Raw genomic sequence first — 23,080 nt, 5'->3', positions numbered from 1 at the left:
TGCCCCTGTTGAGAAATTGGGCAGAAATAAGACCATTTTTTGAGACTAAGGCAGTTAGGATTTGGTAAAAAGTTGTACCCATGAAACAAAGTAAAATCTTTTCAACACTTCAAGCATTAATTTTTGCTCAATATGATCAAATGCTTTCTCTGCATCAGTCATTACCATAGAACTGGGAATTGGTGAAAATTAAGATATTAAATAAAATTAATTTAAAGTCCTATAATGTTTACTAATCAGGCAATAAGAAGCACATAGTTCTGGATCTTTTCCTTTTGGGGGGGGGTAACTATAACATAAGCTGGGTACACACTTTGTAATAATCTAACAATGTTTATAGTGTCCATAAATTCAATTGTTAATTTAGATCTTATGAGATGCTTTATCTTTAGCACAAGCCTACCTGACATGTTTTGAAGGTCGGCTTCCGTCTTCATCAGACGCGTCACTAGATGGCGCAGACGTGTATAAATCAAATTAATTTTTGTTGAGGTGGTGGCAGGGTGGCACCAACCCCCCCAGCTCATCCAAAGGATTGGTCATCTCTGCTGAAGGCTTGCCATTGGAAGATGTTGCTCCAGATTTGGGAAAGCAGGAATATCTCATTTTACCGATACTTGGCTGTGTGGGCTCCCTTTCTGATCTCCACTGCATCTATAAACCAACACTGGTGTTGGCCTTTTCCCAGTCCATAGACTGGTTTTCCCAGGAATACCACATATGGACTGGTTCGAAACATGTCAGGTAGGCTTATACTAAATATTAAATGTCCAATAACATTCAAACTAAATCAACCACTCCCTGTTTTTTTTTTCTTTTTTTATAAAACTGTACCCAGAATCCGTCAGTCCCTGGACCTTTATCTGATTGGAGGGAGATTTCTTTTTCAATTCCTGTTACTGTAGGAGAGCTTGTTCACCTGTTAGCTGAGGCAAATCATCTAAGAAATTACTACTGGTGAGTTCATAGTTGTCAAGCTCTACAGTATTTCATAACAATTTCTGAAGACATTCATTGATTTTCCATTGTTTGATAATCCTCATCAGATGTAGCAGAAATGAAAAATATTTGAGTAGTGTCTTGCAAGATGAGCTAAAAACCTTTTTGGTTTATTTCCAAATTCAAATAGTCTAGAAAATATCTGACTCAGCCTTTTTGTGAGGAAATTAGTCAGCAGTAACTGCTTCAGCACACTTCTGATTTGGATCTACGAAATTCCTCATCTGATTTTAGGATTTTCTTTTCAATTCGCAATTGTTCTTGAGTGTGATCTTTTTCTTCTTACTAGAATACAGTATAATGATGCCTGCCATATGAGCCTTTTACGCTGGATGGATCAGACCTTTTCAAGGCCGATGATACCCTTTTCCTGGTTACAGGTAGGCTGATAGAGGCAATGGTTGCCAGGAGTGTCTTAGTTAATTTCCTTTATTGTGGAAAAGGAGATTGGTTTGCCATTTGGAAGGAGAACCTAATTACAGCTGAGTCCACAAAAGTGTATCTGTGTGTCTGCAGGTTCTTGATTTTGCTTTACAAGCTTCAGAAAAGTCGTGATAAAAAGACACTGCTTGATCATCTGTTGTTATTCTGTCCTTGTTTCTTGCAGCCCAGTATATGTCCATAGTTGGTAAGGCAACAAGGTGTCTCTGACTCACCTGACCAGTCAGTAGGTCCTTCAAGTCACCTGTTCATTGTTTATCTGTGTGTCTGCATTTCCCTGTATATGCATATGCTTTGCATCTATGTACAGCATCTATTGAACCCAACAGATTCCATTTCATGTTTTTTTCCTGCTTTTTAACATTTTTGATATGATGTTTAAATCCTGCACAGTTATCAATGGTGAACAAGTCTTGTCTCCTGTATTTCTGTCTCTCGTCAGTTGCAAAGGAGAGAAGTTACATCTAGAAACAGCATGAAACACATTCTAGCTTCCGGCTTGCGGGGAAGCTGGCAACCATTGGGCGAGAGGCAGGTCCACCCTGCACAGTTCCCAGTGCTAGCTTCACATTAAGTCTTTTTTATGTGTGACACTGAAAACTGAAGCTTAATTGAACAAACACATGAATCAGTCATGTGGGTTTGTAATTCACTTTCACGCTTATGCAACAACATACCTAAGATGGCGATAACTTCATCATCCTGGATGACTTCTAGAGACCCTGATACTACAAAGCAGAGAGTGTCAACACTCTCGCCGGCGTGGAAGATCAGATCTCCTGGAGCACAGTGGATGGTCTGAAACTCCACAGCCAAGGAGCGCAGGCAGCCATCACTGGCTAACCTGAAGGCTGGATGCTCGTTGAACACCTGAGTAAGAAGGAAGGACATCAATCAGAAAACATTCTCTTACCTAAACCAGAAATTTGATCTCATCTTAATACTTGGATTTCTTCTTTTTGGTTTAAGTCATAAGAAAAACACATTTTCTTCCAGACATTTGCATTTGAGTTGCAGAGGAAGCCTTCATTTGTTTTTTTTTGTTTTTTTGTGCTTTTATATCATTTCACTTGCCAGTGACCCGCAGTCCTTGACTGAAAAATGTTAATCAGAAACCACATTTCTTAGAGTATTATTATGCCCCTCTGGTAAAAAAAAAAAAAAAAAAAAGAAAAAAAGTCACCACTCAATGAATCCTGGAGGAAGATGGAATAAACTGCTCATTCAGGATAATGAACCTGGACCTGAACCTAGACCTGACCAAATCCAGCAACTACAGATCATGAACTGCCCCTACAGGCTTGTGTAGGAGACACTAGACATCATGTCACTTCATCCTCCTCTCTTCTTCCCTGATGCTCCGTCACTCTGGACAATCCGGACTCATCAGATCAGTAGACCTTCCTCTATGCCTCCAGCCTTTGTGCTACGTGGCAAACTAAAACAGGTGGCCCGGTCGGGCTCAGCCCGAAAGGGTTACATGGGCCCATCCTCCCATAGGCTTTCCTTCTGCGAGAGGAGCCTTAGGGGTCGGGTGCAATGTGAGCTGGGCGGCCTCAAGAGGCAGGGACCCCCTTGTGCTCGTAATGGATTGTCCATAATGAACACCATATTTGAACAAAAGAGTGTCCATATGTACACCTAGCATCAAGACTCCCTGGTCGTATCAATTGACCTGCAACCACATGCCTTAGACACTGAAGAAGGTGGTGATCAGCTGTCTACTGATCACCAACTGGTATGGCTTAGATGGTGGGGGAGGAAGCCGGTCAGGCCTGGCAGGCCCAAACGTGTTGTGAGGGTCTGCTGGGAATGTCTGGCAGAGTCCCCAGTCAGAGAGAGTTTATACTCCCACCTTCAACCATGTCCCAAGTGAGGCAGGGGACATTGAGTCCGAGTGGGCTGTGTTCCATGCCTCTATTGTTGGGGCGGCCAGCCGGAGCTGTGGGTTTTTTTTGGTGCCTGTCGTGTTGTTAATCCCAGAAGTTGTTGGTGGACACCAGCAGTGAGGGATACCATCAAGCTGAAGGAGGAGTTCTATCGGGCCTTCTTGGCCTTTGGGATTCTGGGGGCAGCTGATCGGTACCGACGGGCTAAGCGGGATGTGGCTTCGGCTGTCGCCAAGGCAAAAACTCGGGCATAGGAGGAGTTCAGTGAGGCCATGTAGAATCACTTCCGGACAGCTTTGAGGCAATTGTGGTCCACCATCCGGTGACTCAGGAGGAGGAAGCAGTGCTCCATCAATACTGTGCACAGTGGAGATGGGGAGCTGCTGACCACAACTCGGGATGTTGTGGGTCGGTGGAGGGAAGGCTTCGAAGACCTCCTCAATCCTACCAACATGTCTTCCGATGAGGGGGCAGAACTAGGAGACTCAGGACTCTCCTTTTTCTGGGGCTGAGGTCACCCAGGTGGTTAAAAAGCTCCTTGGTGGCAAGGCTCCAGGAATGGATGAGATCCACCCAGAGTACCTTAAGGCTCTGGATGCTGAGGGGCTAGTCTCTGCAGCATAGCGTGGACATCGGGGGCAGTGCCGCTGGACTGGCAGACTGGGGTGGTGGTCCCCCTTTTTAAGAAGGGCGACCGGAGGGTGTGTTCCAACTACAGGGGAATCATACTCCTCAGCCTCCCCGGTAAGTTCTATTCAGGGGTCCTGGAGAGGAGGGTCCGCCGGATAGTCAAATCTAGGATTGAGGAGGAGCAGTGTGGTTTTCGTCCTGGTTGCGGAACAGTGGACCAGCTCTATACCCTCTTTGGGGTCCTGGAGGGGGCATGGGAGTTTGCCCAATCAGTCTACATGTGCTTCGTGGACCTGGAGAAGGCATTCGACTGTGTACCCTGGGGACTCCTGTGGAGGGTACTCCAGGAGTGAGGGGTACCCGACCCCCTTGTACGAGCTGTTCGGTCCCTGTGCGACAGGGTCCAGAGCTTGGCTCACATTGTTGGCACTAAGTTGGATTTGTTTCCAGTGAGGGTTGGACTCCGACAAGGCTGCCCTTTATTACCGATTCTGTTCATCACTTGCATGGACAGAACTTCTTGGCACAAACGAGGTGTTGAGGGGATCTGGGGACTCAGGATTGGGTCTCTGCCCTTTGCGGATGACGTGGTCCTGTTGGCTTTATCTGGCCATGATCTCCAGCTCTCGCTGGAGCAATTTGCATCCGAGTGTGACACGGGTGGGATGAAAATCAGCACCTCCAAATCTGAGACCATGGTCCTCAGCCAGAATAGGATGGTTTGCACTCTCCTGCCTTAAATGGAGGAGTTTAAATATTTTGGGGTCTTGTTCACGAGTGAGGGAAGGATGGAGCGTGAGATTGACAGGTGGATTGGTGCGGCATCTGCAGTAATGCGGACTCTGTGCCGGTCTGTCGTGGTAAAGAAGGAGCTGAGCCAGATATGGCAAAGCTCTCGACTTACCAGTCGATTTATGTTCCTACCCTCACCTATGGTCATGAGCTGTGGGGTCATGACAGAAAGCACAAAATCTCAGGCGGCTGAAATGAGTTTACTCCGCAGGGTGGCCGGGCTCTCCCTCAGACATAGGGTGAGGAGCTTGGTCATCCGGGAGGGGCTCAGAGTAGAGCCGCTGCTCCTCTGCATCGAGAGGAACCAGTTGAGGTGGCTTGGGCATCTGGTCAGGATGCCTCCTGGACCTCACTGGTGAGGTGTTTCAGGCATGGCCCTCCATGAGGAGACCCCGGGGAAGACCCAGGACACGCTGGAGGGATTAGCGTGACCCCCGGAGCCCCCACTACCTGACCCCCGGATAAACAGTAGAAGATGGATGGATGGACGGATGACAGGTGAGTCGAAATAAGGAAAAGCAAAGTCTAAATGCAAAAAATGCATCAATTTTAGGGTTAGACTCCTGTCATATCAAACCACATTTCTATTTATTTTATATTTATTTTAGACAGGCTTTTTATGGTAACTGAAGGAAGATAAACTCTTGAATCAGTAAAAATGTAAAATTTTAAACTGATCTGCATTAGTAAAAAAATAAAAACATTCCTCTACAATATGTTATCACGACGTAACCGAATGTCCGGCTGTAAATATTCTGAACCGCTTCACAGTTTCAGTAAGTTTGCTGGACGGCCACTGCACATAACAAATGAAAACAAAAATGTTCCAACATTTGTTTCATGCTCACATCGGAAACTTTGGACATCTTTAAATTCAGCAGACTGTAGGAAGCCTGTGTGTTCTATCAATCCGTTCAACAGCCAGCACTCCATCTACTCACAATGAGACAATCTGTCCCTCCACACACGCAGAAGTGAGTAAATAAACACACAACTCAAGAGTTAAACCAGGCAGAAACTAGTTTAAAGGCTAGTTCAGAAGTTTAAAGAATGGAGTCAAGGTTTTCCTCTCTGGGTTGTTTTTATCTACATCTACATGCAACTGTCAGTTTCCCTCCTGAGAAACGGTGTTCATCCTTCAGCTGCAACGGACGCATACCTTTCTGTTGAGGTGGACACAGATGTCAGCTCGCATGTCTTTGGGACAGATGGATAAGACCTGAGACAGTGGAAAAACCAGATGGCATCAAAAAATTCCAGATAAAACAGCATGAAATAATAATATCCTTTCTTTCTAATTTTTGAATTATGCAAAAGATATTTAAACAATTTGAAGAGGCAGGCAGACATATTTTACTGTTGTGGCTTTTATGTTTCCTCATATTCTCCTTTATTTGGGCTGCAGCTTGTTCTTAATCCCTCTTGTGATTTCAAATGGAAGTCCAATAATACAAATATAGTTCTAACGGGGAAAATCTGAAGTGAAATAAGAAGTTTTTTCTTGTTCATGGCCAACATTTCAACTTCAAGGCTGGAAACCAAACAATCTGCTCCCAGATAAGGTTTGTTTATCACAAATGTAAAAATTGCAGCACCATCATTAGTGGAAGTTACATAAAGATACTGGACAGCTTTTGAATCTTTACTGTAAATCCATCCATCCATTTTCTTGACTGCTTAGTGTAATTCAGAGGAAGCTGGATCCTATCCCGGCAATAATTGGGTGAGAGGCAGGTACATCCTGGACAGGTCCTCGATTCGCAGTCTTTACAATAAATATGAAACCTATTTTCAATGGACCCATGCAGGCATTTTTCATTTAGTCATGACATTACTTACATTTGTTTCAGTGTCACACAGCAAGTGTTTCTTTAAAGAAAGTGAAATGTGGCCGTATTTATTATCTGGCTGCACCACCCTAAACTAAAATTAGCAAGAGAATCCCATAAAGGAGAAGAAGGACCCAGATCCAGGTCTACAGGTGGGATGCAGGTGAATTCAGTGAAGACTTTATTTAAGCCATGAAACACCAACTCCAGACCTCCTGGGCCAGGTCCTGCAGGTTGTACATGTTTCCCTGCTGCCACACACCTGGTTTAAATGGAATGGATTTCCAGCAGTTTGTTGTCGCGTTCTGCACCAGCCTCTTCATAAAGTGAGACATTTGTATCGCAGCAGGAAAACATGTAAAACCTGGACGCCAGGAAAGTGTAGAGAGTTCGGAGTTTATTTTTGCTAAATGGCTGACAGAGAAGGGCCACCATGGTGACAATGATGTGATGGGGAACAGGGAATCCAGGCAGGTTTACACAGAAAGACAAATAACAACTGGAGCAGGATAAAAATACTACATATACTATATGACCTGAGTCAAAGCATAGAATACTCTGATACATCATGATGAAGTTAATCTTCAGAGAGTCATGCTGGAAGTCCAGAACAAACTGTGGAAATCTAAGAAGGTCTAAACCTGACAAAGCAAAAACCCCACCAGTCCAGGAGTTTTCCATCATGTACTGAAGGCAGGGGCCATTAACAGCACCACTTACTGAAAGTGAGACTGGATGACAATACAACATCGTCTCATTGCATCTAAAAGCCAGATGTAGCAGGTCACAGTGTTTTAATTGAGGCATTTCGATTATTAAATCCTTCCACACTCCTTCTGGGTTAAATATAAACAGCACTGACTTGAAAGAGGACAAGAAATCCCATTAAACCTTCAGCAGGATCAGAACACAGCAGTCATCTCGACATTATTTAAAGTGTTTAAAGTCTCTTTTTGGGTTTGGACTGGTAAAAACAGCTGACTGTGGACCTTGTAATGACTCCAGGAGTAACTACATCCACTAATTGGCCCCTGACTCTAACTGCAAGCTATTTATATTCACCTCAGGGATCTTTGGGTATTATCATCTCTACAAAGTTTCAGGGAATGGGATTGAGGAAGTTGATCAATATGAGAGAGAGTGGATGGAAAAATACAGCCTGCAATAAAAAGACAAATGTTGAGCAGGATAAAAAGACGGGAGATTTTGTTGACGCAGTTCGGCGGCTGATAGAATTTACTGAATATATAAAGTCAGAGACATTTAGATATGTGACTTTATGAGGAATTATTTCCATTTTCAGATTGAAAACGTATGTTAATTATTATTCAGTTACATAAAAGTATTTACCAGAATTTTTACACGCTTTTTTTGCCCTTCATTTCACTTGACTGCATCTCATGTGTAGAGAAATGTTCTTGTCTGGTGTGTCCTTACTCAGTCCAGTCCTATGAAGGCCTACAAGGGTCCTACAGGTTTGAATGTTTCCCTGCTACAACACACCTGCGCAGAATTTCATACGCTGTTAGATCTATTTCATTATCCAATGAGAACTAACGACTCACATCTGGGGTTCTTCAAGGTTTAACTTTCTACCCGTCTCTTTTCATTACATATGACTCCTCTGGATTCAGTTTTCAAAAGCCATAGGTACGGTGGCCCTGAAGTGTCACAGCAAAACAAAAGCCACAACACAACACATTAAGCCACAACGGAAGTGATATTGCTTTTTATTTTATTTTTTCTCAAGACCACCGCAATGGAATTGACATCTGAAGTGAGCAGCGACGTACGTAACATCACGGGAAGTCAGCTGTTTTCAGTCCTCACAGATGATAAACGGGAGATCGTTTGAAACAGTCAGTGATGGTAAAAAGAAATGAAAATGAATAAAATTTAAAACGTTTATTAATGTAAGTATTACCTATCATTGTCTCAACTGTGATATGTACACTAATCACTGAAAATATATTTCTCTATATTGCATTTTATTATGTCTGTGTTGCTATTCAATAAAATTATTAAAAATCCATAGTAGAAAAAAGTAGGCTATCTATAGTTTGTTGCTCTCTTCATTATGGCATTTAAAGCTCCTTTCTCCAATTTATTGATCTATTTTGACCAGTCTAGACCAGCGATGCTCACTAAGTTTCAGTCTGCAGCGTCATCAACACTTGCAGTATTTTACTCTGCATCGGATGAGGCTACGTAGCGCAAAATTCCGGTAGATTTTTACATTCCAGTCAAACTCATGTTTAAGCTATCAAAGATAAGACATATCCAGGTAAAAGAGTACTTCTGTGTAATGAATTACTGTGAGGATCTGGAAATTCAGCCACATACAAGGAGCTATAAACAAATGACCAGTTTATTGGCGAATGAGCACGAGCAGAGGATCAATCCAGGTGACTGGTCCGCTGTAGAAACCAGGCTCCAGATGGATGGCAGGAGGTAAACGGAATGGCAAAGACAAGGCTCGGAGATCCAAAGACAAAGCAAGGGTCTGTGACCTGAAGATCCAAGAAAGTAGAAGTGTCCGTCGTGGTCAAGGCAAGGTGGGTAATCCTCGGACGTAAAGCAGTAGGTCGGCAACTGGGGGACAATCCGTAGAACGCTGGAACACAACTAGACATGAGTCTGATGATTATCTGGCAGAGGGGAAGAGATTGGAGGGAGTTTAAGTAGGTAGTGAGAAATGAAAACCAGGTGAACTGAATGAAACAGTACAGGCAATTAGGATAGAGTTTCAACTGATGAGTGCCAGCCGATCAGGAAGGCAAAACATGACACTTCTGGTCACCCTGAAATCAGCAAAGGTTTGTTTTTTGCTTTGTTTTTTTGCATCCCCGTCTTTTCCACGACCAGTTTTCCGTTTCTGGGACTCTATCACGGCAACAGGCTGAGACGGTTGGTTTGGTCGATGTAAATAGCCACATACCACGAACATACAATAACTCTTGATTTACACCGTTGAAACAATAATGATCATGCATACTGACATTATTTTAATTTTTTTTTAAAATTATTTTTATTTATTGCCCTCAGTGTTTTCTTTTCTTCTCAGACTTTTTCAAACGATCTCCTCTTTATCATCTATAAGGACTGAAAACAGCTGACTTCCCGTGATGTTACATACGTCGCTGCTCACTTCAGATGATGTCAGTTCCATTGCGGTGGTCCCGAGAAGTTAAAATTTAAAAAAAAAAAAAAAAAAAAAAAAAAAAAAAAAAAAAGACTTCCATTGTGGCTTAATGTGTTGTGTAGTGGCTTTTGTTTTGCTGTGACACTTCAGGGCCACCGTACATAGGATGTGTTTTTATTTAATTTGCAGAGTATTTACAGATTTCCTGAACTTCCTTTTAATTTCTGCAAATGTGGTGGAAATGTACAGTCAAGGATAGACACACTTTCCTTAATTTGAGCAAAATCAAATGGAAATAATTATTTGTGGGCAACCCAAACTTTTTAGACGGTTATGTTCATACAATCTACACTGAAAAAATAACTTGGTCCAACTACTAAAGTTTACAGATTCCATCCAACTGAATTACATTTCTGTAACCTTAACCTTAACCAGAAAATGAAATTTACGCAATTTAATTAAATTCAACTGAGAAGAATGATCAATTTAGAATAATTGTAACATTGCAATTAGAATGAACCCACTATATAGTAAAGCTAAAATGTGAATCTCTAAATAAAATTTTTATAAAGTATGTAAAACTATTCATAAAGTTTATCTAATACTATAAATAAATGACAAATATTCCAAATATTTTGATGTATACATATAAACTTTATCTCGCAGTGCCTCCAAGGACACCCAGTTTAGATTTTAGTCTTTTAACACAAAGCATAAAAAGTTCCTGGTGTCAAATTTGCACGCCTTGCAGCTGTGAATCCCTGGAATGTCTTCTCATTGGGCTTTGGATCTGCTTGACCTGGCATGTCTTGGCTTTCATCATGCAAGCTCTGTGTTTTTATTTGATTTTATGTTTTCTGTCTTTAATTCCACATATATTTATTTGTCTTGGAGATTGTTGGGCTGCATGGTGGTTAGCACCGTGGCCTTGCTAGTTTAAACCTCATCTTGGGGAAGGTTCAAACAGTGGTCTTTCTGTGTGGAGTTTGTATGTTCTCCTCATGAACGGGTGGGTTCTCTCCGGGTACTCCGGCTTCCTCCCACCATCCAAATTCAAGCATGTTAGGTTAACTGGTTACTCTGAATTGTCCCAAGGAGCAAATGTGAGCATGACTGTTTCTTAGTCATTCTGTGAAGGACTGGTGACCTGTCCAAGGTGTATAATGGATGGATGGATGGATGGATGGATGGATGTTGGCTGTGGTTGGTTTTTATACTGGACTGGATCCTTCCTGGTCTTTACCTCTTCACAATGCAGGTTGGCAACACAAACATGCTTTCTACCTGTGGGAGGAAGTGATGTGCTGAGTAATGTTTCACTTTCCTGTGGTTATAACATCACCCTGCTGTACCAAAAACTGCCTGCCTGCAGACAGAAGAGAAAGGATTCAACTGACTCATTCGCACCTTTTCTGTGTCGATGCCTTTGGACATGGACCAGGTGGAGACAATGTAGTCCATGACCCGCTCACTGAGGCCTTTGGGAACCTGGTAGAGCTTAAGGAAGTCCCGGACATTGTTTAGCATCTCATGGTAGCGGTTGGTGTTGGCATACATCTGCTGGAAAATGGTGGTCACGTTTCCAAAAATGGTGGCATAAAGAAGAGCTGGACAGAGAAAAAGAACGAATTAACCGCTCATCTAAAAAAGATTCTTAGTTCCATTCAGAATGAATAATCAATAATAGTAAAGGCAAGAAGAATATGTGTGCATTCAGGTTCAGTTCCATTTCTCTGCAAAAGCCTTTGAACAGTGAAAATGAACAGGGAACGGAATATCTTCACTGGTTAAGACTTAATTTAATCAAGTTGTTATTAACCCCATAATGCCAACATTTATTTACAATTAGATAAAACTAAATGAATGTAGTTAAAGAAATTAGAAATAAAATTAAAATTTAAAAGACTGGAATAAAATAAAATGTCATTAAATTGATTTAAAAAAAAATGGTGGTAAATAATATTAACATAAAAATAAATATAATAATACTTCATTAAAAAAAAGTTAAAAATTAAAAATGAAAAAAAAAACAAAGAAAACAACAGATTTTATGTAGAAAAAGTTTAAGAAATTGTGTTGAATTTAACCCCACACACTACTGCAGGCTTCTATTTAAACAACATATTACAGCAATTTACTGGATCCTAATTACTTTTAATTTGTTAGTTTAATAATCATTTATATTACAGTTTCATTTGTTTGATCAATATTCCTATTTAATAAAAAATCATGACCTAAAAGAGGTTAAATAATTTAACCTAAAGCAACGTCCAGTTTTCAGTCATACACAATATAATGGCTCAAAGTTTCCTTTTGGTTCATCAGTCTTATATTTTTTGAGAATAAAATTACTCTAGAATAAAGCTAAAACAAATCCATTCATCTTTCAAACTCCTGATGTGACGGGACCAGAACTCAGTAGAATGGACTCACAACCAGGTTTTAGACTCAGCCATAAAGTTAAAAATCCTGCAATAAATACCCTGTTGACAAAACAACGTTTGCACCAACAATGAGTTGAGATTTAATCACATCAACCTTCTTCAAGCAGATATATCTAAACTCACACCCTTCCAGTAAAGCAAAGTTTCTCTTCAGTTTTGTTAAGATTAACGACTTTATGTTAATCCAAGTCGCCATGTTTTACAGTGCAGAGAAGACAAGTGACAGAATGGTGGGAAGATTGATCAGCACAGGATGCTAACTGGGTTTATGTCCTGACGTTTTTCTGCATAACTGCAGAACCATCACATGCTTCTGCAACGTCACCGCATTCATTTAATTTTTCTCCAACATCTTGAATCGATGGCGGAAAGGCTGACCACTGCACAAAAACTTCTCCAGACCATCTCAAAGGTCCTCCATGGAAAACGATGTTTCCTGTTCTCTGAACCACTCTTTCACAATCTGAGCACATAAATCTTGGAGGAAGATGGAATAAACTGCTCATTCAAGATATTCAGGTAGTCTGCAGACCCTGAACCTGGACCTAAACCTGGACCTAAACCTGGACCTGAACCTAGGACCCTGTTAGCTGATGGAGAAAGATTCTGATAACACTGGTAAGGTGGGATAAAAGAACCAGAAACACAACTCTTACATCCACCAGAAGCAAGACTCCTAATTGGATGACTGAAGGGTTGTGTTGATAACGTGAAAGGTGGAGGTTGGATTTTACTGTGTTGAGCTAAGAGAGAAAAAAATACTTTTCTGGACTTCAGTCACCTTCATCCTGGTAAGAATTTCGAACTCTTTATGCCATAAGCATCACACTTGGATTTATTTTATTGCTAGATCAAAACATCATGTTAGAGCTACATTTACCTTTCTGGCACCACATCACACACACCAGCAACTTGACATCAACATACTGGACGTTTTAATGGCAGAAACAGATAAGACAGATATGGACAGAGATCGAAGAGAGGAGAAGAAGACGATACTGTATTAGCCGTCGCAGTGGGAGATCTCACACACAGCCTATAAATGTGTCCTGTAACCTCGAGCTCAGGAATGATGTTGATATTTTATTTTTGTGATTTGAAATTAACTCTCACCTGCTAATTGCTGGAATAAAGTCTGGCTTCCTTGTGACCTGAATTAGAATAAGCGGCTCAGAAAATGGATTGATGGATGGATGGATGGATGGATGGATGGATGGGTGGGATGGATGGATGGGTGGGATGGGTGGGGGAATGGATGGATGGATGGATGGATTGATGGATGGGTGGGTGGATGGATGGATGGGTGGGATGGGTGGGGGAATGGATGGATGGATGGATGGATTGATGGATGGGTGGGGGAATGGATGGATGGATGGATGGATGGATGGATGGATGGGAGGGTGGATGGATGGATGGGTGGGTGGATGGATGGAGGGATGGATGGATGGATGGATGGGTGGGTGGGTGGGTGGATGGATGGAGGAATGGATGGATGGGAAGGTGGGTGGGATGGATGGATGGATGGATGGATGGGTGGGTGGATGGGTGGGTGGGTGGGTGAATGGAAAGGTGGGTGGGATGGATGGATGGATGGATGGATGAATGGATGAATGTATGCATGGAGGAATGGATGGATGGATGGAAAGGTGGGTGGGATGGATGGATGGATGGATGGATGAATGGATGAATGTATGCATGGAGGAATGATGGATGGATGGAAAGGTGGGTGGGATGGATGGATGGATGGATGGATGGATCTTATTTACTTAAGAGCCACAGGAAACTGGAATCTATCCCAGCAATTATCAGCCGGGTGTCAAGTCCAATCTGGACAGGTTGTCAGTCCACACCGATTGTCTTATCGCTAATCAATTTTATCATCTAATATTGATCATTAGTTCACTGAACCGATTTGATGGCAGAACCTTTCATATTGTTGACAAACATTGAATCATCAAACATCTGTGGAATTACTGCGATGGACTGGCGAGCTGTCCAGGGTGTACCCTGCCTGTCGCCCAAAGCCAGCTGGGATAGGCTCCAGCTTCCCCGCGACCCTGAATTGGAATAAGCGGTTCGGAAAATGAATGAATGAATGAATCTGTGGAATTAATACATCATCACATCTGGATTAACTTGTAATTTACATCTCTGGTGTTCAAACAAAGAAAAAGTTGTAAACTTTCCATTAAATTATATATATATATATATATATATATATATATATATATATATATATATACACATATATAGATAGATAGATAGATAGATAGATAGATAGATAGATAGATAGATAGATCGATACTTTATCTATCTGTTCCAACAGTTCCTTTTAAAAAAAGATAAATAGATTACGTTAAAGATTAATATTAAACTAATTGCTGCTGGAATAAAGGACCTTCTGAACCTCTCAGTCCGGCATTGAAGAGAGATCCGTCTCTAGTAGACACTAGACAGCTTGTCGAAAGACAGTCAAGTTTCCTTTTGAGCTAATTTTCCAGGTTAGACTGTATATTTAACAACACAACATAAAAACGGTTTTAAATCGTGTTTTAAAATGATATAGTGAAGATCTGAACTTTCAAACAGCATACATGGTAAAGCTGCAGGAGGAGGCTCTGAGATGATAACCAACATCGTCCCACGTCAGCCTGGTGAAGCGTGTTCTCGTCTCACACGACAGTTCAATAAATGTAGTCAGGCTACCGTTTCAAGTTGTCTTCACAATCCTATATTTAAAAAGCTGTCCCCAGCGGCTGGATTTTATTTAAATCCGTCTGTTTTCTCTGTCTCAGGGCCAAAAAGAGGATGGTGGTGAGAATGGAGTCTTTCTAAAAAGAAAGATGCTATAGATAGATTAGCTGATGGAGCAGCCTGGAGGAGAGAAGCTCAGACTGTCAAAGTGAAGCTCTGATCAACTGGACAGAAGCTTTGCAGGACGTTTAGCTTCACATTGACACAGAGAAAGAAACATTATAAAAACCAATCATCCTGTCCTGGTTGGTCTCCTCTGATCTTATATCAGTTTCTTTTCTTCAGTGGAATTTCTCTGAAAGCAGAACGACATAAACGATAAATGATGTTTCTCTGACCTTAAGCAACATTCTCCAGGAGTGTTGATCCATACTTTGATTGATACTGTGTAGAAATGATGATTTTCACATTTTCAAATAATCATTTAATAATTAAAAAAAACCCCAAAGTTTATGCGACTATTGTCTTGTTTTAACACAGCTTTGCCAACTTTGTGACCTTCTTGTGCCACAATTTCTGCCTGCCGTCTCCTTCCTGTCACTGAGCTGCAGCATTTTCCACCCCCCCTGCTCCACTCTACCTGCCAGCCACTCCCACCTCATCAGCCCAACTCTACTCACCAGCTGCAGTTATCCAGCATATAACCTCTCCAGCTCTCTCACTGTTCTCCAAATGGTTTTAGTAACCTGCCTCCTGGTACACCGACCTGTCTAGTCACCTGCCTCCTGGTACACCGACCTGTCTAGTCACCTACCTCCTGGTACACCGACCTGTCTAGTCACCTGCCTCCGGGTAAACCGACCTGTCTAGTCAACTGCCTCCTGGTACACCGACCTGTCTAGTCACCTGCCTCCTGGTACACCGACCTGTCTAGTCACCTGCCTCCTGGTACACCGACCTGTCTAGTCACCTGCCTCCTGGTAAACCGACCAGTCTAGTCACCTGCCTCCTGGTAAACCGACCAGTCTAGTCACCTGCCTCCTGGTACACCGACCTGTCTAGTCACCTGCCTCCTGGTACACTGACCTGTCTAGTCACCTGCCTCCTGGTACACCGACCTGTCTAGTCACCTGCTTCCTGGTACACCGACCTGTCTAGTCACCTGCCTCCGGGTAAACCGACCTGTCTAGTCACCTGCCTCCTGGTACACCGACCTCTCTAGTCACCTGCCTCCTGGTACACCGACCTGTCTAGTCACCTGCTTCCTGGTACACCGACCTGTCTAGTCACCTGCCTCCGGGTAAACCGACCTGTCTAGTCACCTGCCTCCTGGTACACAGACCTGTCTAGTCACCTGCCTCCTGGTAAAAACGACCTGTCTAGTCACCTGCCTCCTGGTACACCGACCTCTCTAGTCACCTGCCTCCTGGTACACCGACCTGTCTAGTCACCTGCCTCCTGGTACACTGACCTGTCTAGTCACCTGCCTCCTGGTACACCGACCTGTCTAGTCACCTGCTTCCTGGTACACCGACCTGTCTAGTCACCTGCCTCCGGGTAAACCGACCTGTCTAGTCACCTGCCTCCTGGTACACCGACCTCTCTAGTCACCTGCCTCCTGGTACACCGACCTGTCTAGTCACCTGCTTCCTGGTACACCGACCTGTCTAGTCACCTGCCTCCGGGTAAACCGACCTGTCTAGTCACCTGCCTCCTGGTACACAGACCTGTCTAGTCACCTGCCTCCTGGTAAAAACGACCTGTCTAGTCACCTGCCTCCTGGTACACCGACCTCTCTAGTCACCTGCCTCCTGGTAAACCGACCTGTCTAGTCACCTGCCTCCTGGTAAACCGACCTGTCTAGTCACCTGCCTCCTGGTCCACCGACCTGTCTAGTCACCTGCCTCCTGGTACACCGACCTGTCTAGTCACCTGCCTCCTGGTAAAACGACCTGTCTAGTCACCTGCCTCCTGGTACACCGACCTGTCTAGTCACCTGCCTCCTGGTACACCGACCTGTCTAGTCACCTGCCTCCTGGTACACCGACCTGTCTAGTCACCTGCCTCCTGGTAAAACGACCTGTCCAGTCACCTGCCTCCTGGTACACCGACCTGTCTAGTCACCTGCCTCCTGGTACACCGACCTGTCTAGTCACCTGCCTCCTGGTAAAACGACCTGCTCTAGTCACCTGCCTTCCAGCCCAGTCTTCCATCCCCGCTGTAGTTACAGTAGCATGTATTCCCTCCCCTTCAGACTCAAAAGAAGTCTTCTACAGATCGATCACTGTAAGCTTTTAAACTAGATCATTCTTCTTCTCCTGAGATACAATTACTGTTTTCTGATGATAATGAGATGATGTATCTCACCATCTTTGAAAGACTTGAAAAACAGGCAAGTCGTGTAGAAGTTTTTACTGTGCTGTGGTTAGCACCGTAGCAAGAAGGTTGCTGTTTCGAGCCTCGACTGGGGTGAAAACACCAGCCCTCTCTGCTAGTCCTGCAATGGACTGGTTACTCATCAAGGTCTACCTGCCTCTCCTCTACCTGCCTAACTACTGGGATGAATCTGAAATCTAGATAATCTTGTTCTGAACTGGCTGTTTTTGACTAAAATCAACTAAAACTAAAACTACTAAAATAGTACTACAATCTTTCTGGAGATAATGGGTCCAAAGAAGAGCCCAGTGCAGAGCTCTGCTGTACTGGATTTCCCCCCGTAAAGTCAAGCCAGCAGCGGATGCAAGCGTGAGATGAAACATCCATCGCTCATCAAGAAGCCTGATTTTATGTCTGTCAGTCTGTTATCAGCTGCAGATGTAATGTGTCGGGCAATTAGGCTTCATTTTATCTATACCTCATGTAAATAATAACAGATAAGTGTTCCAGGACTTCAAGCCAGCCTCTCCTTCATTTGATCCTGTTAATCTAAAATCTTTTGTCTTTATTTGTAACAGTTCGGAAATGAGATGGAAGTTTTAAGAGGTAAGAGAACAACTATTCAAACTTTTTGATTCCTTTCAGTAGATTAAAGACGGATGGAAAAGATCTTTTACCTCCATTCACTACACAGTTTTAATGTCATTACTTCTCTTTCTACAGACAGAGCTGGATGGTGGAATATTACGACATGTCAGAAGCAACGCCAAAAACCAAGTTCAACCTGCTGCTTCCTTTATTCCTTCTGCTCAGTTTGTGTGTGATAACCACGACACTGCTGCTTTTATGAGAAACATGTAAAAACTTTAATTTACCATTTCCAGTGTGTGAGCACTCTGCCACTGGAGCACATGTCAGAGGGATGAGTGTGTGGGGCAGAAATCTGTCACTCTGAGTCACCGACACACCTCAGACACCCAGAAAATATCCATCACAGCGCTGCTATGGGGCGACAGCCTCACCTACATGTACATAGTCTCACCAAACACAGCTAAACAGAAACACAATGTGGTCCTCTAAAGCAGCTTTGCATCCATCATGCAGATGCATTCACAGCACTGAAGTTTGTGTGTTCACAGCTGAATGATGGCAACGTCACCAGACCTGGGACAAAAGGTGAAGGCGGTTCAACTAAGTTCCGATAAACGCATCGCAAAGCTGCTGCTGGTCATGCTGTTTCTCCTCATTGTGATGAGAGTTTATAAGCTGTCACTTGGTTTGTACTGGTATCCACAGACGTTGCATATCTGCATGAATAATTAGGAGGAATACGATGAGGTGGTTGATGGAGAAGTGAGAGTACAGCCTCATGTGTCTGAGACTGGACTCAGAAACTGCAGGAAAATGAACCTGTAATGATGTGCTGGAGGATATAAGAGAAAATTCCCTGGTTAGGAAGTCTGCCTCGTTATTTAATGTCACGTTGGATTTCTACAGCTTTTTTTTTTTTTTTTTTTCATGTCATTTCCTATGTACTCCATTACACGGCGCATTCCCAGACATACATCTTCTAGAGCGAGGAGTTCAGTTTTACATTCCAACATCTGACAGTGACGGTGATCATGATAAAAATGATGTTCAGAAAGAAACATAAAAAGAGGCACTGCAGCCATTACACAATCCTGGACTTCTTCTTCTCTGATCCTTTCCAAGGTGGAACGTCAGCTATCCTGCTGTTTCCAGAGCTACTGCTCTTTTCGGTACCTTAGATCATGCAGGACTTCTTCTTCTCTGATCGTTCCACAGGTGCAACACAAGCTTAAATCAGCGTCCCGGCTGCTAACTGCTGGGATTTGCGCGTCTAATCCGTGCACCTGAATTGCAATAAGCCATGATGAAAATGGTCTCATGAACCAGTTTAGCTCAATTTTTGTGCTTGAAGACCAGAATTTACCAGCTGCAACTGGTTTATGCACCGATAGAACCAGTAGAATAAACTAATCATATTTATGGTCAAACATGAACCTGATCACACCCAAACCTGAACAGAACCAGTAAAGATGTGTTAAAAATGTCATCAGACATGAGTGCCCACATACTCCTCACATCCTTTACATTGCCATGGCAACACATCTAGTTCAGACTTCACTCCTGAATTCAGTTTCAGTCAATACATGATGGTTTGGTCCGCGCGCTCAGATGAGGTAACAGGTGTGTTTGTAGTTCCATCACTTCCTCCAAACATTCTGCCTTTCCTTTTGACTTCTTCTTCTTTCTTCCTTTTGCTGGTCACATGTGTGCTACGCTGTGCAACACTAACCCACACCACAGTTTGGCTATGCTTCTGTCAGGCTACTGAAAACATACTGAAACAGACACAAAATGCATGCAGAGGATGGACAGGTATGTTTATCACCGAGCCGAAATGAGCTGCAAGTAAACGGAACTGAAACCAGAGACAACGGCAACACGGATCAACATACTGTAGACACAGACAGAGCAGGAATGATGAGGAGGCTTTCAGATAAATTGTCTTTCTGTCTCAACATTATTCATATATGAATAAGCACGTGTAATAGCCTCAACCCTTATTGGACTGATTTTACATAAAAAACGGGATAAATCACACTGAATTTTCTCAATTTCCTGTTTTATCTGCATAACCCTAAAATTAGAAGAAACATGTCCAGACATATAAGATAAAACACTTTTTATCCAAAGATTTTGGCACAATCTCCAAGGACAGAGTAACTTTAACCAGTCTTGGACTGGTGCAATGCAGTCCAAGACGGCCTGCCTAGTCCACTGAGCTATCTGGAGAAAGACTCCAATCAGCATAATCATGGAAAAGCCGTACTGTAACTGGGAAAGACAGAGTTTAAACGGAAGTTGAGATGGGATGAAGAAGATAAATTGAAGGACCACGTCATGAGACATAGTCCTTTCTGTGGCTCTGCCTTCAATTTTAGTTCAGTCATGTAAGTTCATGGCTGAACTACATGGGATGAAGATGGTACCGTGCCATGATGCATTCAGATCAGCCTGGTGACGTAAAGATCCAAGATGTGTCATGAAAAAACAGAAAAAGACCGTAATGGTCCGACGTTTACTGATCTCACAACTTCTGCGATCATGTCACGTTGATTCATAGGCTGGTTTAAAGTAACACTGAAGTAGCACTGCCTGACCTGACCTGGCCTGGCCTGGCCTGACCTGACCTGACCTGACCTGACCTGACCTGACCTGGCCTGGCCTGGCCTGACCTGACCTGACCTGACCTGACCTGGCCTGGCCTGGCCTGGCCTGGCCTGGCCTGGCCTGGCCTGACCTGACCTGACCTGACCTGGCCTGACCTGACCTGACCTGACCTGACCTGGCCTGGCCTGGCCTGGCCTGACCTGACCTGACCTGACCTGACCTGGCCTGACCTGGCCTGGCCTGGCCTGGCCTGGCCTGACCTGACCTGACCTGGCCTGGCCTGGCCTGGCCTGACCTGACCTGACCTGACCTGGCCTGGCCTGACCTGACCTGGCCTGGCCTGACCTGACCTGACCTGGCCTGGCCTGGCCTGGCCTGGCCTGGCCTGACCTGGCCTGGCCTGACCTGACCTGACCTGACCTGACCTGGCCTGGCCTGGCCTGGCCTGGCCTGACCTGACCTGACCTGACCTGGCCTGACCTGACCTGACCTGACCTGACCTGACCTGACCTGGCCTGGCCTGGCCTGACCTGACCTGACCTGACCTGACCTGGCCTGGCCTGGCCTGGCCTGGCCTGGCCTGGCCTGGCCTGGCCTGACCTGGCCTGGCCTGGCCTGACCTGACCTAGCCTGACCTGACCTGACCTGACCTGGCCTGGCCTGGCCTGGCCTGACCTGGCCTGGCCTGGCCTGGCCTGACCTGACCTGACCTGACCTGACCTGGCCTGGCCTGACCTGACCTGACCTGACCTGACCTGGCCTGGCCTGGCCTGGCCTGGCCTGGCCTGACCTGACCTGACCTGGCCTGGCCTGGCCTGGCCTGACCTGACCTGGCCTGGCCTGGCCTGGCCTGGCCTGGCCTGGCCTGACCTGACCTGACCTGGCCTGACCTGACCTGGCCTGGCCTGGCCTGACCTGGCCTGGCCTGGCCTGGCCTGGCCTGACCTGGCCTGGCCTGGCCTGGCCTGGCCTGACCTGACCTGGCCTGGCCTGGCCTGGCCTGGCCTGGCCTGGCCTGACCTGACCTGGCCTGGCCTGGCCTGACCTGACCTGGCCTGGCCTGGCCTGGCCTGGCCTGGCCTGGCCTGGCCTGGCCTGGCCTGACCGGACCGGACCGGACCTGGCCTGGCCTGGCCTGGCCTGGCCTGGCCTGGCCTGGCCTGACCTGACCTGGCCGGACCGGACCGGACCGGACCGGACCTGGCCTGGCCTGGCCTGGCCTGACCTGACCTGGCCTGGCCTGGCCTGGCCTGGCCTGACCTGACCTGACCTGACCTGACCTGGCCTGACCTGACCTGACCTGGCCTGGCCTGGCCTGGCCTGACCTGACCTGACCTGACCTGACCTGACCTGGCCTGGCCTGACCTGGCCTGGCCTGGCCTGGCCTGGCCTGACCTGACCTGACCTGGCCTGGCCTGGCCTGACCTGACCTGACCTGACCTGACCTGGCCTGACCTGACCTGGCCTGACCTGACCTGGCCTGGCCTGGCCTGACCTGACCTGGCCTGGCCTGGCCTGGCCTGGCCTGGCCTGGCCTGGCCTGGCCTGACCTGGCCTGGCCTGGCCTGGCCTGGCCTGGCCTGGCCTGGCCTGACCTGGCCTGACCTGACCTGACCTGGCCTGACCTCACTGGATGACGAGGGATGATGATGATGATGAGATGGAACACCTGCTGCAGGAAACACATGTACAGGTGAGAACATGACTCTCCTCCTGCAGGTTGGGATGTTTGTTGTTCTCTGGTTAGCATCAATCCATTCCAGACTGGTGTTATTGGTTTCACTGGTTTTACATCCAGTCTATTTTATTCCTCCTGTAGTAAATAAATCTACTTCATCATTATTTTCCTCCTGTTGCTGAAACCAGTCCTATTAAATGATGCAATCCTGCATATTTAGACACGAATCCCAAAGTCCACAAGGACTGAGAAGTTCAGAAGGTCCTTCATTTCAGCCACAATTAGCCTGTTAAATATTAAAATATTAATCTTTAATTTAATCTATCTATATTTAGATTATATATATATATATATATATATATATATATATATATATATATATATATATATATATATATATATATATATATATATTATATATATATATATATATATATATATATATATATATATATATATATATAAATATTATATATATATATATACATATATATATATATATATATATATATATATATATATATATATATATATATATATATATATATATAAAAATATTATATATATATATATATATATATATATATATATATGTATGTATATGTATGTATATATATATGTATATAATTTTAATTTTTTTATTTTTTTATTTTTAATGAACTGTTGGAACACCATGAATTTCCCCCTGGGGATGAATTAAGTATCTATCTGTCTAGAATATCCAGAATATCTGAATGCATCAGACATGAAACCAGACAGAAGAGATTATAGATGTGATTGCAGATCAATAAAGAATCTATAAATGATGAATATAAAGCTGCAGGTTTGTTTATTGATCAGTAGTTTATATTGATGATAGGAAGAGAACTGGCAGCAGGTAAAAGCCACGTCTGAGACTGGAACGGGTGAAACATCCAATCAGATTGGAGGATCTGTTATTATTCAGTGTTCCTGCATCAACTCACTTC

The 23,080-nt window shown here is 44.2% G+C and overlaps 1 protein-coding gene across 1 annotated transcript in view; it reads right to left on the bottom strand.

Moving 5' to 3' along the window:
* kcnh5b (potassium voltage-gated channel, subfamily H (eag-related), member 5b) overlaps positions 1–23,080 on the bottom strand; it is a gene marked incomplete at both ends in the record, with an annotated part of 155,339 nt that overhangs the window by 59,689 nt on the left and 72,570 nt on the right. The window contains 3 exons of the mRNA XM_079262133.1: positions 2,118–2,310; positions 5,911–5,970; positions 11,130–11,329. Of these exons, the coding sequence (XP_079118259.1) occupies positions 2,118–2,310; positions 5,911–5,970; positions 11,130–11,329 (453 nt within the window). The remainder of the gene's footprint in view (positions 1–2,117; positions 2,311–5,910; positions 5,971–11,129; positions 11,330–23,080) is intronic.

Source organism: Telmatherina bonti (genome assembly GCF_933228915.1).
Source record: "Telmatherina bonti genome assembly, chromosome: 22".
In the NCBI taxonomy this organism is placed as follows: domain Eukaryota; kingdom Metazoa; phylum Chordata; class Actinopteri; order Atheriniformes; family Telmatherinidae; genus Telmatherina; species Telmatherina bonti.
This window is presented reverse-complemented; position numbering and strand designations above follow the sequence as displayed.